At 36.3% G+C, this 16,764-nt stretch overlaps 1 protein-coding gene across 2 annotated transcripts in view; it reads right to left on the reverse strand.

Moving 5' to 3' along the window:
• Positions 1-16,764, reverse strand: part of SEPTIN7 (septin 7) — a 111,670-nt gene that overhangs the window by 16,903 nt on the left and 78,003 nt on the right. For both annotated transcript variants that reach the window (XM_054496663.2, XM_054496662.2), the window contains exons 6-10: positions 14,498-14,615; positions 11,906-11,998; positions 10,489-10,585; positions 8,580-8,631; positions 3,679-3,804 (exon numbers count right to left, since the gene is read on the reverse strand). In XM_054496663.2, the coding sequence (XP_054352638.1) occupies positions 3,679-3,804; positions 8,580-8,631; positions 10,489-10,585; positions 11,906-11,998; positions 14,498-14,615 (486 nt within the window). The remainder of the gene's footprint in view (positions 1-3,678; positions 3,805-8,579; positions 8,632-10,488; positions 10,586-11,905; positions 11,999-14,497; positions 14,616-16,764) is intronic.

Genomic DNA, 16,764 nt, shown 5'->3' on the forward strand with positions numbered 1-16,764 from the left:
TAAACTTCCCTTCTCGCTTCATTTCATTCATTTCATCTTCCAGGGCTGATACCCTTTCTTCCATTTGATCGCATCGGCTCCTGAGGCTTCTGCATTCTTCACGTAGTTCTCGAGCCTTGGTTTTCAGCTCCATCAGCTCCTTTAAGCACTTCTCTGTATTGGTTATTCTAGTTATACATTCTTCTAAATTTTTTTCAAAGTTTTCAACTTCTTTGCCTTTGGATTGAATATCCTCCCGTAGCTCGGAGTAATTTGATCGTCTGAAGCCTTCTTCTCTCAGCTCGTCAAAGTCATTCTCCGTCCAGCTTTGTTCCGTTGCTGGTGAGGAACTGCGTTCCTTTGGAGGAGGAGAGGTACTCTGGTTTTTAGAGTTTCCAGTTTTTCTGCTCTGTTTTTTCCCCATCTTTGTGGTTTTATCTACTTTTGGTCTTTGATGATGGTGATGTACAGATGGGTTTTTGGTGCGGATGTCCTTTCTGTTAGTTTTCCTTCTAACAGACAGAACCCTCAGCTGCAGGTCTGTTGGAGTACCTGGCCGGCCGTGTGAGGTGTCAGTCTGCCCCTGCTGGGGGGTGCCTCCCAGTTAGGCTGCTCGGGGGTCAGGGGTCAGGGACCCACTTGAGGAGGCAGTCAGCCCGTTCTCAGTTCTCCAGCTGCGTGCTGGGAGAACCACTGCTCTCCTCACAGCTGTCAGACAGGGACATTTAAGTCTGCAGAGGTTACTGCTGTCTTTTTGTTTGTCTGTGCCCTGCCCCCAGAGGTGGAGCCTACAGAGGCAGGCAGGCCTCCTTGAGCTGTGGTGGGCTCCACCCAGTTCAAGCTTCCCGGCTGCTTTGTTTACCTAAGCGAGCCTGGGCAATGGCGGGCGCCCCTCCCCCAGCCTCGCTGCCGACTTGCTGCTTGATCTCAGACTGCTGTGCTAGCAATCAGCGAGACTCCGTGGGCGTAGGACCCTCTGAGCCAGGTGCGGGCTATACTCTCCTGGGGCACCGTTTCCTAAGCCCGTCGGAAAAGCACAGTATTCGGGTGGGAGTGGCCCGATTTTCCAGATGCCGTCTGTCACCTCTGGAAGGGGAACTCCCTGACCCCTTGCGCTTCCCGAGTGAGGCAATGCCTCGCCCCTGCTTCGGCTGGCGCACGGTGCACTCACCCACTGACCTGCGCCCACTGTCTGGCACTCCCTAGTGAGATGAACACGGTACCTCAGATGGAAATGCAGAAATCACCCGTCTTCTGCGTCGCTCGCGCTGGGAGCTGTAGACCGGAGCTGTTCCTATTCGGCCATCTTGGCTCCATTCATCCACCTACTTTACTCATTTAAACACTAGTCTTTCTTTTCAGTTATTCATGGATATGTACTGAGCTATGAGGAAAAGCACCTTACATCAGCTAAAGCACCATAAGTTGTTAATGATTTTTAAAGAAAAATTTAACAAAAATATTTTTTGAAATTGCTAACATTTTCAAGACAATGTAAGATACAACCAATTGATAAAACTTCTAAGTGATTTCTTTCAGGTTCAGTATGTGTTATTCAATGAAGTAGTAACAATCTAATTCCTATTTATTATTAACATAAAATAAAATATTATGCTAGCTCCTGGGCCAATTTGCTTTTTAGCAATGCAAACATTTTTTTTTTATTTGCAGAGGCAAAGTATGGTCATGATTCCTTTCTTTAAGAGATATATTTCCAGTAGAATTCTACTAATTATGTTTTCACCTGGGATACAGTTCAACTCACGTATCCACACAGAATTTTGTATATGCAGAAAAAAACTTCATGATACTGTAAAGTTTTCTATTTTTCTATGAATTATCTTACCTGCATCCAACAGCACTACTTTAAAAAGCCTTATATTTGAGACATGGGAACAAATAAATAATTCCTTGTATCTACAACATAACAAATGTTTAAAAAAAATTGAATAAGTACACATATTTAACAAAAAATATGTACTAGTAGTATTTTAACATACAAAATTATCAGTAGCTTTGTGTATGCGTTTCTTTTAATGAGTTAAAAAGTTCATCGTTAATGATGAGTTTAAAGTGAATTAGGATTTTATTAACAATATTCACTATGATGGATCCTTACATTTTTGTGCCAAAGTTACTCAATAAACATTTTGCTAAAAAGAGATAAAAAGCCTTCCTTTTGTTCACATATTGAGGCTTACCTCAAACAGAATCTTGTATTTTAAATATTTAAGAAGGGACATTTTTCTATTCCATTATAAGGCATGTTAACCACTATGGAAAACACTATAGCTATTTTGAGAACTTGGTCTTTCATATTTATATAGTTGATCCTTCAGGATTATCGTCTAATGGTAGATAACACCTAGCTACAAATGCACATTATTTAAAATGGTTTTGCAATACAGCTATGTACAGCCTAATGACATTTCAGAAAACAAGGGATGGCATATATGATGGTGGCCCATAGATTCCTACTGCCCAGTGGCATCTTGATGATCTTGACCCTGAGTAGGCCTAGGCTAATGTGTAAGTTTATGTCTTTGTTTTTAACAACAACAAAAAAAAGGTGTAAGTGAAAAAAGAAAGAACTTTTAAGATAGAAAAAAGCTTATAAAGATTATAAAGATAATATCTTTCTACATCTGTTCAATGTGTGTTTTAAGCTAAGTGTTACTACAAAAGAATCAAAAAGTTTTTTAAAATTTAAATTATAAGATACAAAGTTACAGCAAAATAAGATTATTGAAGAGAAATTTAAAAAATAAATTTAGTATAGCCTAAGTGTACAGTGTTCATAAAGTCCACTGTAGTGTACAGTAATGTCCTAGGTCTTCACGTTCACTCACTGCACACTCACTGAATCATCCAGAGCAATCTCCAGTCCTGCAAACTCCATTCAAACCAAGTGCCCTATACAGATATACCATTTTTAATCTTTTATACTGTATTTTTACTGCACCTTTTCTATGTTTAGATACACGAATACTTAACATTATGTTACAACTGTCTATAACATTCAGTACAGTAACATGCTGTATAGGTTTATAGCCTGCAAGCAATAGCTAGACCACATAACCTAGGTGTGTAGAAGGCTCTACCATCTAGGTTTGTGTAGATACTCTATGATGTTTACAGAATGACAAAATAGCCCAATGACACATTTCTCAGAAATGTATCCCCACTGTTAAGTGACATATGATGTAATTATGATCTTCAATAATGAGATTTTTAAAAAGCAGGGCACAGACATGGTTACCAGCTTCCTCACACATCTCTTTTTTCGACCCCAACATGAAACCACCACAGCTTGAGATATAAGCTCAACAGGGCAAAGCTACACACTTTGTAGTCACTTACACCACTCTAACAACCAAAAGAAGAAAACGAAACTCCAGCTAATTTACTCCCTGGAATAGGAATAGAGAAGGTAACCAAGAATAAATTCATCTAAATATTCCTTTTGTTAAAGCCTGTCCTTTGTTTCCACATAATCTGTAAGTGAAAACTATCAAAATGGTTCATTCAAAAAAGCTTCTACTATTAACAAAGCATAACAATATAAATTTATGCTGCTGTGCATAAAGAACATTATCCAAATTTTCTACTGAGTAGCCAGGAGAAATTTAATGAAAATGAAACAATATGATTGTTGACTACAGAAATAATACCTTTTTGGAGAAAAAAATATATACTTACTTAGTCAGCTGCCCTTTATTCTTGTTGTTATCAACTCCATTATAAGTCACAGCTGCAAGTTTTCTGCTTCTGTAGTTCTCATAGTGGACATTATTAGTAACATCTTTCAAGTCCTGCATGTGTGTTCTGTCATAAACAAACAGCAAGAGTTTGCTTCTATTAATAGCTAGGGGGAAAAAGCTTAAAGTTTTAATATAAATTCAAAATTTTACCACAACAAAAATTTCAGATTTAAAATGAACAAAAGACTATTGTTAAGGAAGGTGGCATTCATCTGTTTTCATTTACACTCAAAGTAGACCAACAAAAAATAAGCTAACTTGACACCAAATTTAGATTCAATGAGATTTTAAGACCTATAAATCCCCCAAAACAGTTACTGAAGGATGACCTTTTTATGAAAGAGTATTCATCTTTATATTATCTATTTAAATACTAGACAAGAGAGTGCAGATTAACTACTACTGAAGCTCATAAAATCTAAAAGAAACTGCCTTTTAGCAATATTACTAAGGTAATATATGAGTTTTTATTAATACATAATAATAAATTTCTGATCACATATCAAGTTGTTTTCAAAGAAGGAAATTTTAGAATAATTTTCTGTTTCTTCAAACTGTCTAGTGAATGTGGCATTTCGGTTAAACAAATTTTTGCTTACAGTATTTCTATCATATATAAAATCAATATATATGAGATAAGTCTACAATACATATGAGATGATGTCATCATTATTTAATAATTCAAGACACTGAAGATACCCTTAGCTGCTCTATGGATATCCTTTACCAATGTAGTGTTCTTGGATACACATGGTGTGACAATACCGTATTGTCAGTTCTCTCTCTTCTCATCATCCATTCTATCTCAAACTTCCTATATCTGCCATCATTCGTCTTCACCACTTTACTAAAACTCCCTTCTGGGAGACAAACACAAAAGTGTATTGTTGGCTGGGCACACTGGCTCACGCCTGTAATCCCAACACTTTGAGAGGCCGGGGCGGGCAGACTGCCTGAGCTCAGGGGTTCGAGACCAGCCTGGCCAACATGGTGGAACCCCATCTCTACTAAAAATACAAAAATCAGCTGGGCGTGGTGGCAGGCACCTGTAATCCCAGCTACTTGGGAGGCTGAGGCAGGAGAATCGCTTGAACCCAGGAAGTGGAGGTTGCAGTGAGCCAAGATCACGCATTGCACTCCATCCTGAGTACATGAGCAAGACACTATCTTAAAAAGAAAAAAAAAGTGTATTGTACTGTTTTTATCATTCCTTACATCCAGAAAACCTTTACTGTTACTTCACAATCCAGCTTCTTGAATCCCCCCCTTTGTGAATAAAATGTGATATTCAATTACTCTGATTCATTTCGTACTGACATTTCCATGCAATTCTCTGATAGTTCACTCCCCTTAGTCCTAAGTCTGGTTTTTCCAAAAATCTCATCGCCCAGACTCTGTCCCTCAATAAATTCACATTCTCTTATAGCCACAATAGTTACTTCTAAAGCTCTACCACTCCACTTCAGGCAAGTCAGGCAGCTCCCTACTGCTGGTATATCTGGTGGTTGACACTGAACAGTTCATGCTAATTTGTCACTCTCTCGTCAAAGACTTCAATTGCTTTGGAAACCTTTTTCCCAGCCTTGACATCAAAGCATTCCAACCATGACCATTTTCTCCTTGGTTGTCATTCATTTTTGGTACACGTATATGTCACAGGTGACATCATATCTCATCAACTGTAAGCTTCCCTTTACAAGGAACATGCCATTACCTTTCGTGTCCCAATGCAGACAGCAGATGATAAGAATTTTAACATAATTCATAACTCAAGATTGAAGCTGAGATATTATAAACACTTTTTGGAACCAGTTTCTCTACGTGGAGAATAATAACAAACACCTATGCCAATATAAAACAATGTTTATGTAATCTTTCTTTTCCTTTTTTTTTTTTTTTGATACAGGGTCTCGTTCTGTCGCCCAGGCTGGATGGAATGCAGTGGTACGATCTCGGCTCACTACACTCTCTGCCTTTCAGGCTCAAACCATCCTCCCACCTCAGCCTCCTGAGTAGCTGGGACTACAGGCATGCACCACCACGCCCGACTATTTTTTGTATTTTTAGTAGAGATGAGGTTTCACCACGTTGCCCAGACCAGTCTTGAACTCCTGAGCTCAAGCAATTCTCCTACCTTGGCCTCCCAAAATGCTGGGATTACAGGTGTGAACCACTGCACCTGGCCTAATTTTATTTATTATATATTACATATCATCACTGCATCACTGAAAAATCATTAAAGGTCCTAAGGAAGAAAACGTACATGAAATGTTTGCATGAATGTGTAAAATAAAAGTAAGGTGAATTTACTAATTGTTAAGTTATTTTTGTTAGTGTCATCTAACATTTTAGATATTGAATAATTTTTCTTTTCACTAAAACCACTAAAGTCTTCTATACGACTACATAATTCTGATTTTTTCAGGTTACGAAAGTCTTTATTTCTATTTAATTAAATATGCTTTATCATTTTATGAGTCAACCCACTCTTCCATTCTCAAAATAATTTGTTAATTAACAATACAGTTTCCCCACAGTTTCAGGAATTTGTCTCTTCCATTTCCCATTGCTGATACCATAACTCTTCCTGTTCTCCTTTTGTTTTCTTTCCCCATTTGATTTCTGAAACACCCATCTCCACACCCTGAAAATATTTGTATAGTTTTCCTCCTTTCCATTGTCTTCCTTGGTTTGCCTGGAGTAAGTCAGTTCTCTTAATTAGCAAGAGAACTTCTTTGAACTTGCCTCTTTCTTAGAAGCAATCACTATTCCTTTGACCTGCAAGATTTCAATTATTTGGGATTTACAGACATCTGTAATATTGGTATTGCTATAATATTTCCTTCCTTCAAGTATTTATTAAATATCCACTAGATGGCTTTGTCTTAAAGACATGAGCTAAACTAAATATACATCTTTTTAATAATAACTTTAGAATTTTTAGGCATACAAGTCTTGCTGCTCTGCTGTATTAAATCTTCCTGCAAGCATGGTCAATTTGCTCTGTAATGCTTATACTAGGGAGGTCCCTCACTAGCCGCCAGGCTGTGATCCTTTGAATATTCAAAGTAGTCTCTGGGCTGGGCGGGTGTGGTGGCTCAAGCCTGTAATCCCAGCACTGTGGGAGGCTGAGGCAGGCGGCTCACTTGAGGTCAGGAGTTTGAGACCAGCCTGGCCAACATGGTGAAACCCTGTCTCTACTAAAAATACAAAAATTAGCCAGGTGTAGTGGCGCATGCCTATAATCCCAGCTACTCAGGAAGCTGAGGCAGGAGAATTACTTGAACCTGGGTGGAGGCTGCAGTGAGCCAAGATCGTGCCACTGCACTCCAGCCTGGGCAAGAGAGTGAGACTCCATCTCAACAAAGTAGCCTCTGGCTCAGTAACTAGCTTTCCCCTCTACAGTGTTTTAGGTATGTAGGCAATTATTGACTGTATACTTTTAAAATACACAAGAAAAAGTTATAGAATGCCACCGTGTCAAGCACTGGGCAAGTACCATAGAAGATTTAAAAACAAGAGGAATGCAATGGTAATTAGTATTTATTAAACATTCTCTACTTATATACTGTCATAGCAGATTATATTATTCATATGTATTCTTTTGAAGTCACACCTTAAGAATGGAAGAGGAAGGGAATAGTTCATAATAGAGCCTGAAGTGTTGTATTCTCAAAACCCAGAGAATGACCTTCTCGTGCATCTGCTCTTCTCCACTAAGTGATGCCTGGCAACCCCAACTGCTGAATCAACCCTATCATGTAGTTCTTACCAAGAACACCTGCTCCTTTGAAAATAAAGATCAATTACATGCCATTTATTTAATTTCAAAATTCACTCTCACCTCTATTGTATTTCTTGAGGTAGCAGTTTGACTCTCTTAAATTTTCCCCCTCACTTCTCACCTTGAGAATGACCTTCTTGTTATTCCATGATTTCCAACTATTATCCATATTTATGTAACTACCTTTCTTTACACAGCAAAAGAGATTCTTATGTTTTGGAAAAGTGGGTAGAGGTATGAAAATTAATAGATATCAACTTAAGACAGACATCTAAAACTGAAGGTTAAAGAGAGTATGTGGTAAAGGCGTAGAGAAGCTAGAGAGAAGAGCGGGAAATGCAGAGTGAGGTAGGGAGAGGAATGAATGTTTCTCAACATGAAAATACTGAGGATCATTTTGATGCCCTTTCTGTTCCTTGTCTACTAACATCTCCAGTCCTATTACACGTTTTCTTCATGATTTCCTCTCTGCTGCTGCTTTTCTAATTCATTAGTAAGAGATCCTCTTTACTAGTCCTGGTCCTCTAATCAGGATGGCCTCGATGTCCTGCTCCCATAGGCTTTCCTTCTCTTTCAGCAGGTGTGCAAGACACAATTTGGGGATTTCTCACCTGGTAGGAAGACTGGTTTTGTTCACTACATTCCAGTACATAAAATGTGCCCTACTCACCAGCTACCAGGCTGTGCACCTTTTAACATTCAAATTCTAGCTTTGGACTCAAAAACTAGCCTTCTCTTATACAGTTTTCACATTAAGAAAAAAGAGCCTCTTCTACTTCACTTTCCATAGTTATTTCAGTATTAAATCTCAACACAAAGTATAATGATAAAGAGACTAATTTTCCTATGTATCCCTAGACAAATTACTTTGCAACTTTTGCTCATGACTTCAAAGCCTTGGAGAAAGAATCATCCACATGTAGTGTTTACTTCATTGCTAGACTGAAGATATACATTTAAATTAGCTACATTTATAGAAGGCAAAAAGTAAATCTGTCCAACTCTTACTTAGGGAAGGAAAATTTTATGCTATTTCCATCATTGCTTGCACTTACCTTATCAACATATTTCTTAGGATTGTAAAATCACAATGTTCACCATTTTCAACTGTAAGAAAAAAACAGACCGCATATATTATATTTCCACTAAACCTAGTCTTTTCAAAAAATATTTCACAGGAACTTAGGGCATAAAAACAAGAAGAGGAAATGCAAAACAGATCAATTTTTTTGAGATTTAACACTAACATAGTACATTCAATGTAAGGGCATGACAGAGAAGTGTACTCTATTATTGCCTTATTGTAGTTTAATCCTCAGAAATAGATATGTAAACCTAACAAATGAGCTCTCCAGAAACAACTTTGAAATTCTGAAAGGGGAAATCATGTATTTTCTTATTATTGGTAAAAAATATATTTATTCTATAATACATTTAAAAAATTCAGTGGTGTGAGTGAAGGGAGAATCACTTTAGAAAAAATCTTAAGGTAACCAAAATGAAAAAGGGAGTCAAGAACTTTAAGGTTCTTTACTTTTATTTTTAAAGAATGTATCACAAATAGGAATACTACTTGGGAGTAGGGGGGTAAACTACAAAAGAGAGATGCAAATCAATTTCTCCAGTGTGTATTTTTAAGGGGTAAGTTCTAAAGCCTCAGCTCAGCAAGTAAAAGTTGCCTGGGCATGATAGAGAGAGCTGGGAACAAGGTACATGGGTGGGAAAATTGCCCACTGATGGGAAAATTGCCAATAAGGACAGTTACTTGAAACAACATCATAAAAATTAAAGAATTGTTCAAAATAAACCAGGGGCAGTGGTGTGTGCTTATAGTGACGTGATGTGGGAGGAACATGACATGGGAGGATCACTTTGAGCTCAGGATTTTGAGGCCAGTTGGGCAACATAGCAAGACCTTGTCTCTTTAAAAAAAAAGTTCAAAAATAATAGCAACAAACAGATAAAACAATCAAGTCTCAATTTTGGTTTCAGCTTACTATAACACAGAAGATTAAATATCAGATTAAACCAATACAATAAACCTATTGCCAAGAGGAAGGACTTCTGAGGCTTGGTGTTATAACTAAGATTTTATTGGTATTTAAAACTCCTTACTTAACCCTTAATAATTTAAGATAGCTGGTTAAAAAATAAAACAAAAAACTCCTTACAAAACTAGTAAAGAGGATCTCTTATTAATGAAATTTTACTCTAAATATGCGATATCAAAAAGGGCAACTTTTGCACTGAGGAAAGAAGACTGTGAATGTTTTAACTGGGCTTACAGATTTCTTCAATCATTCTTGAGGGTCCATGACCATCTGACATTCCGATAAAAGTGACTGGCCTTCTCTCCAAAATGTTTGATTCCAGGAGGTTCATTAGATTCCCTGGGAGCAAACTTTGGGCCCCAGGTAAAGAACCCCTAAATTTTAGGAATGTTTTCAAATATGAAAACAGAAATAGACTTAATGAGGAGGCAGGGTGCCAGCCAGGGTGGGGCAAGTTGAGTATCTCTTATTTGAAATGCTTGGGACCAGAAGTGTTTTGAATTTTTTTGGAATTTTGGAATATCTGTGCTATACTTACTGGTTGAGCATCCTTAATCCAAAAATCCAAAATTCAGAATGCTCCAGTGAGCGCTTCCTTTGAGCAGCATGTCAGTGCTCAAAACGTTTTAGATTTTAGAGCAATTCACATTTTGAATTTTCTCTTTAACAATGTTCAACCTATACTACAACTTTAGGACTTAACACATACTTGCCTGACTTGGTAGGACACAGGTTTGAAAAATATCAATGTACTTAAAGAGGAAATTGAGACTACCAGAACCTGAAATCAGTATTATCCTTGAAAATCTAGACTACATCAATACAGTATGCATATTGTACTACTTACTATAAATACAAATTTTTAATCAGTTTTGAGATCTTATAGAAAGTCATTCACTGAAGAAAATCTTACCTTCAGCAACACCCCAAGGATACTGCCTTCCTCTGACCCTTTTGCCATTAACTTCAATGATAGTATTACTACCTACCACAGCAAGAGGTAAACGGTCCTATAAAACAAAGTATTCTTGTTCAAATACATCTCTGTAGTCCTCACAAATTCAAGAATAAAAAAAGTTACATTACTCAACAGGTTAGCCAAAAAAAAAAAAAAAAAAAAAATTTACTTTCCATAGTTTCTGCATTAGTTTTTATAGGCCATTTAACAAATATTTAGTAAACTGCCATCATATGGTATTGCCACCAAGGTAAACAATAAATAAAATTAAATTTTCTCTTTAATGTTAAGAATATTCAAGCATACACTGGTCAAATTATTTACTAAAAATCACTACACAAAGTTGTCCCATACCTGGGGGGGATAAAAGGTAAAAAATATATTGGCATTTGGGGAAAAAAAGGGGGGGGGCTAATGACTAGCCTGCCTACTTGATCACAAACCAACTATAACAGTACCTAAAGCAGGTAATAGTATATTTGTTAAGCAATAACTTTGGAATTTCAAATCCTGGTGACTGGATTTGTGTTCATCCATGTATAGCCCTTCACAATTCTGTGGCTCCCAGAAATATCTAAGCAGCTATTTACAACTGCAAAAATTCTTCACAGGCAACGTATAAGAATTTCATTATTCCAAGATATTTGCCTACATAATGCCATTATTCAGTATACCATTTTTAGGGCCAAAGTACATAGAAAACCATGATAAAATACAGAAAATATGTTGATGTGAATTTTTGGTTCGTTTTGTTTTTAATTGAAACGTAATTGTACACATTTGTGGGGTACAGTATGGTATTCTGATACTTTATACAAATATGTAATGATTGAATTAGGGTAATTAGCATATTTATCAACTCAAACTTATTTTTCTGTATTGGGAACATTCATAACCCTCTTCTAGCTATCTGAAAATATAGACTAAATTACTGTTAACTACAGCCACCCTACAATGCTATACAGAACGCTAGAACTTACTCCTCCTATCTAGCTGTAATTTTGGTTGGCTTTTATAGAGACAAAATAAATACATTTTTGTCCGGCAATTAAAACATAACAGAACGAATTCTCTCCTTTCTCATCGCTTGTTTTTTAAGACAGAAAAAAATTACATAATATGAAAGCCAGTTAATTAAAAACAATTTGAAATAAGAATTGTGTTATTCACCTCAGTAGTTTATACAATTCCTTATTATATATACTAGCTACTCTTCAAAGTTAACTATAAAGTTGAATTCAACATTAAATATCCCTAGGTATTTTGTAAGCCAACTACTTAAAACGCTGATACTTTTGATCTTTCCTGTGGACGTTGTAGTATGTTTTTAAGGCCTCAGATTACTTTAGTGTATGTACAGGGATGAACCTACCTTTATCTTTTTAACAAGTTTATTTTCTTCTTCATCATCTGTTTCTGGAAATTCATATATTTTAATTTTATGTTCTTGGATTTCTTTCATTATCTAAAATGGAAGAAGTAGTCAGCAAAAGAGCACCATACATAATTAGTACATTAGTCTTATGTTCATTACATGCTTCTTCGATTCCTATATGGGTCCTTGGTTCCAGATCCTTTACTGTTTTTTAATGATGCAAAGTTGTAATCTAAAATTAAAGTACTATGCTAGTCTTTTTTTTTTTAACTGTGAAGTTGATCTGTAAACACCAAATCCAATTACTTCCGAAGTGTTAAAGTCATATAGCTATCATACCAAAAGAGTTCCAAAAAGGATGTAAAACTCCAGAAAGGGATTTCTCTGATTGATTTCCACAATAATGACTTCAGGTCATTTATTTACAATGACTGAGATTCTTCCTTTAGATATAAACTTCCAAGTATCTTATTTAGTTGAATAAACAGGGCTAAACTCACCTAAAATTTTTAGTAGAATCTGGCAAAAGTAAGGTAAAACTAAGTACAGCACTGCTCCCTGCACATTCATCAGAAAAATCCTTACATGTACATGTGCATACACACAAATTGAGGAGCAACAGGTATAAGATTAGGGAAGGACACAGGGAGAAAACACACCCTAGAAATTAAGAAGCTCAAGAATTAATAAGGAGAATGCAGAAAACTAAAGAACACAACTTACTAATAACATCAGAAATGACCTAGTTCAAATTAAATTATCATGTCCAAAATCACTCCAAATTCTAAACAGAATACAGACATCCAAATAATTTTCAACTACCTATCCTTATTTGAACCCATAACAAACCAATGGCTAATATACCTAAACCTAGCTTCTCTGTCTATACTTATATTTTGGTGCAACTTTCTTGGCAAAGGTTCCCAGAAGCTATAAAAGGACCCTGAACAAATTGTGTTACATGGTTACTATACTAGACAGAAGTAAACAGAAGTAAAATTGTCACTGAAAAAAAATAGGACCACACATCTTTTACAATTAGGGTACGTACCTATATTTAAAAAAAAAAAAAGAATAAACAAGGAATTGACAAATACATGATGAAGAGAAAAATGAATAATAGTAGCTAGCTCTAAAAGCAGTGGTTTTAGTCAGAGGTTGTATATTAAAATGACCTGAGTACAGCCACCAGGATGTGACCAATTTGAAAGAAGAGGTCACTTCATATTCATCTTTTTTACCTTTATCAGTAAAAATCCAAATTGAAATACATAATAAACAGAAATGTATTATATGATAGTATTTGAAACTTAGAAATAGCACATTACAAAATAAAAATGGGAATGGGTAAGTGTAAAACAGAAAAATACTAGATACAGTAAAAACAATGTACTAAAACTTTCTGAAAATTAATATGAATTTAGCACAACTTCAAAGCAAATTTTAACAGGCTTTTTATAACAGGTTTCAAGGTATTCTGAAATTCATATTGAAAAAGGTGAAAAACAAAATAGTTTGTTACAATAGGACTATATGGACAATACAGATAATTACAATCTATTTTTAAATATTATACAAAGTTGCTGTGGTTTAAACAATATACTACTGGCCTTTGGACTACTGGAATAGAGACAGGTTCCAGAATTGACCTTACATTTCATAAAATGTAATATATAACGAACTAAACACAATTAAATTAGAAATATGTGCGACTGTGTAACTCAATATTATTGAGACAACTAGACATGAGTCTAGAAAAACAGTTGAGTGGTCTTCCAGCTAGCTCAGTCATACAGCATGAGACTCTTAATCTTAGGGTCATAGGTTTGAACAATAACTTAAACTATAAATATCCCATAAAGTGCACTGAAAACAAAATTAGGATATAAGCAGCAAAAGAGAAAACAGAAAAAATATTGTGAAAATGAGGGAGAACTAAATACCCAGAATAAAAAGAACCCATATCAATAAATACGGGTAATACCAAGTACTACTGGTCAAAAAGACAAAGGATTTGAACAGATGTTTACAAAAAGGGGGAAAAAAAACTACTTTGTTTTTAAAATGTTCAGCCTTTCTGGAAAATAAAAGGAAAAGACAAAGAAATGATTAGGTACCACTTCATTCCAAAAAAGTTTTCAAAATAAAAATAACAATGCTGGCAACGTCACAGTGAAACAGACGTACGCTTTATAAAACAAATTTGTTTTATTGGGAAAGCACCATGACAAAATGGGGAGTGGGGAGATAAAGACCCATAAAAACAATCATAGCCTTTGAAAGAATAATCCGCTTCCTGGGAATTCATTCTAAGAAAATAATTCAAAAAAAAAAAAAAAAAAGAAAAAAGAAAAGAATTCTAAAGAGTATGGGGGCGAAATTGTCTGTGTGGGGGTGTTATTACAGAACACTTAAAACAGTCATATTTAAAAACTGACAAAGGCAGAAGATTGAAGAGTTATTTTTGATACAGTATAAATGACAATAAAGCAGTAAGAGGAATGGACTGCAACACATTATACTAAAAATAGTAAAAGCTGCAAATTATGAGAATGGTATAAGAAACCTGGGTTAACACAACCTGCTCACCTGTTTTTTAAACTGTTGGCATTCCTCTGGTGTGAGTGTGTCTGCTTTGGCAATAAGTGGGATGATATTCACTTTTTCATGCAAACGCTTCATAAACTCAATATCCAATGGTTTAAGTCTGAAATACACAGTATTTAATATGACTGAATTGATCAGTTTGGGAGAACAAGATTCTTCACATCCCCAATGCTAGTTAAATACAACGTAACTACTTTACTTACTTATCAGAAACACTCTGAAGATGTATTAGGCCAGCAAAAGTTAGGTAGAACAGGACTTCAAGAAGCATTGGAGTGGCTAAGGCTTTGACTCCTGCCCTTGAACCCTGGTCACAGGGTTTTGGCCCTAAAGAGGAATTGGAAAAACCAGAAAGGCTCCTAATAGAATTTCCTAGAATTATCTCTATATTTATTACTCAAAATTTACAAGGTTTTAAAATTTTATTTTTTTATTTAATTTTTTAAGACAGGGTCTCACTCTGTTGCCCTGGGTGGAGTGCAGTGGTGTAATCTCAGCTCACTGCAACCCACCTCCCAGGCTCAGATCCTCTCACCTCAGCCTCCTGAGTAGCTGGGACTACAGGTGCGCACCACCATGCCTGCCTAATTTTTGTATTTTTTGTAGACACAATGTCTCGCCAGGTTGCCCAGGCTGGAGGATTTTTTAAAAATGAAAAATGGTAGTCCTCTTTCAACTCCACAGTCAGTTCTTGCTACCAACTATCTTTCTCTGACAAGATGCTCACAAGATAATCTTCAACATCCCTTTTATTCATTACAATCTGGCTGCTGCCTCCAGTTTGCCTCTGTACTTTCAAGAAGGTGACTAAATACTTCTATCATGGTGCTTACCATTACTTATTCTCTCACAAGCTCTTCTTCCTTAGGATACTTTTCAGGATCCTCTTAGTAAGCTAGTCCCTTAAGAAGTACATTCTTTAGAATTCCCTACCAGGCTTTCTCTTCTTACTCTACATTCAGTACAATTATTATGACTACAATAGATTTCAATTATCTTCAATTGGTCAACTGACTTCCAAATCTTCATATACAGCTCATATCTCACTGTTAAGTTCCAGGTTTGTGTTTACCCAGTGGATATGCTACCTGGGTGTTCCATGGGCTCCTTAAAATCAAAAGCTCATCTGAATCCCCATTTTCCCTCTTCTACACTTCCTATCTCAGTGAATGGCATTACAATCTTCCCAATTACTCAAGCATGAAACCTAGGATTCCTCCCCTCCTCTAATCCTATTCCCATATATATGGTATGTATATAGATGTGTGTATGTATGATGTATGTATATCTCCATTTCCATTACTTTAGTCTAGGCCACCAAGACCTTTGGAATGAATAACTATAATACGAATCATCCATACTGAAGTCAGAGTAGTCTTTCTAAATCCAAATCTTATGGAGTTATGACCTGACCAAAAATCTTATTAAAGGCCAGATGCCTTAACTAGAATGGCCCACAAAGCTTGTGAAGACATAGATTCTCAAGCTAACCTCATCTCTTAGCATTCCTGGCCTTTCTTTCGCCTCCTACTTCCAATGTGCCAGCCTTTTTGAATTTCTTACAATTCCTTGAAAGCATCATACTTTGACATCTGGCAACAGGCTACTACCTTGGCTGGAACACCCTCCATTCTCATCCCCCTTCTCCTTGGCCTGGCTAATTCCTATTCATCCTTTAGGACACTGGCTTACGATCCAATTTCCACTGGGAATCCTTCTCTAACCTAAGACTAGGCATAGTTCTATGTGGTGACAACACTTAATGTGCTGTACCATAACTGCCTGCCTGCATACAAATGGGTCCTCACTAACTATGGTTCCATTTAACAATTTTTCAACTTTTTGATAGTGTGCAAGCAATACGCATAGAATAGAAACCATACAACCATTCTGCTTTTTACTTTCAGTACAGTATTCAATAAATTATATGAGATATTCAACACATTATTACAAAATAGGTTTTATGTTAGATGATTCTGCCCAAAATGTAGGCTACGCTATTAAACATATCTTCAACTTATGATGGGTTTATGTAACCCTGTCCCAAGTTGAGGAGCATCTGTATTTGTTTCTCCCATCTTCTCACTGAAATACCCTCTACAGTGAGGGCCTTATCTCAATTCATCTGTATCCTCAGCACCCAGCGTGTTATCTAACACTCGAGAAGGTGACCAAATATTTGTTGACAAAAAAAGTAAGCTGCTATGATTTCCTTTATGTCCTTTAGTAATTCTAAATGAGAACCAAAG

The sequence above is a fragment of the Pongo pygmaeus genome, chromosome 6 (genome assembly GCF_028885625.2).
Source record: "Pongo pygmaeus isolate AG05252 chromosome 6, NHGRI_mPonPyg2-v2.0_pri, whole genome shotgun sequence".
In the NCBI taxonomy this organism is placed as follows: Eukaryota; Metazoa; Chordata; class Mammalia; order Primates; family Hominidae; genus Pongo; species Pongo pygmaeus.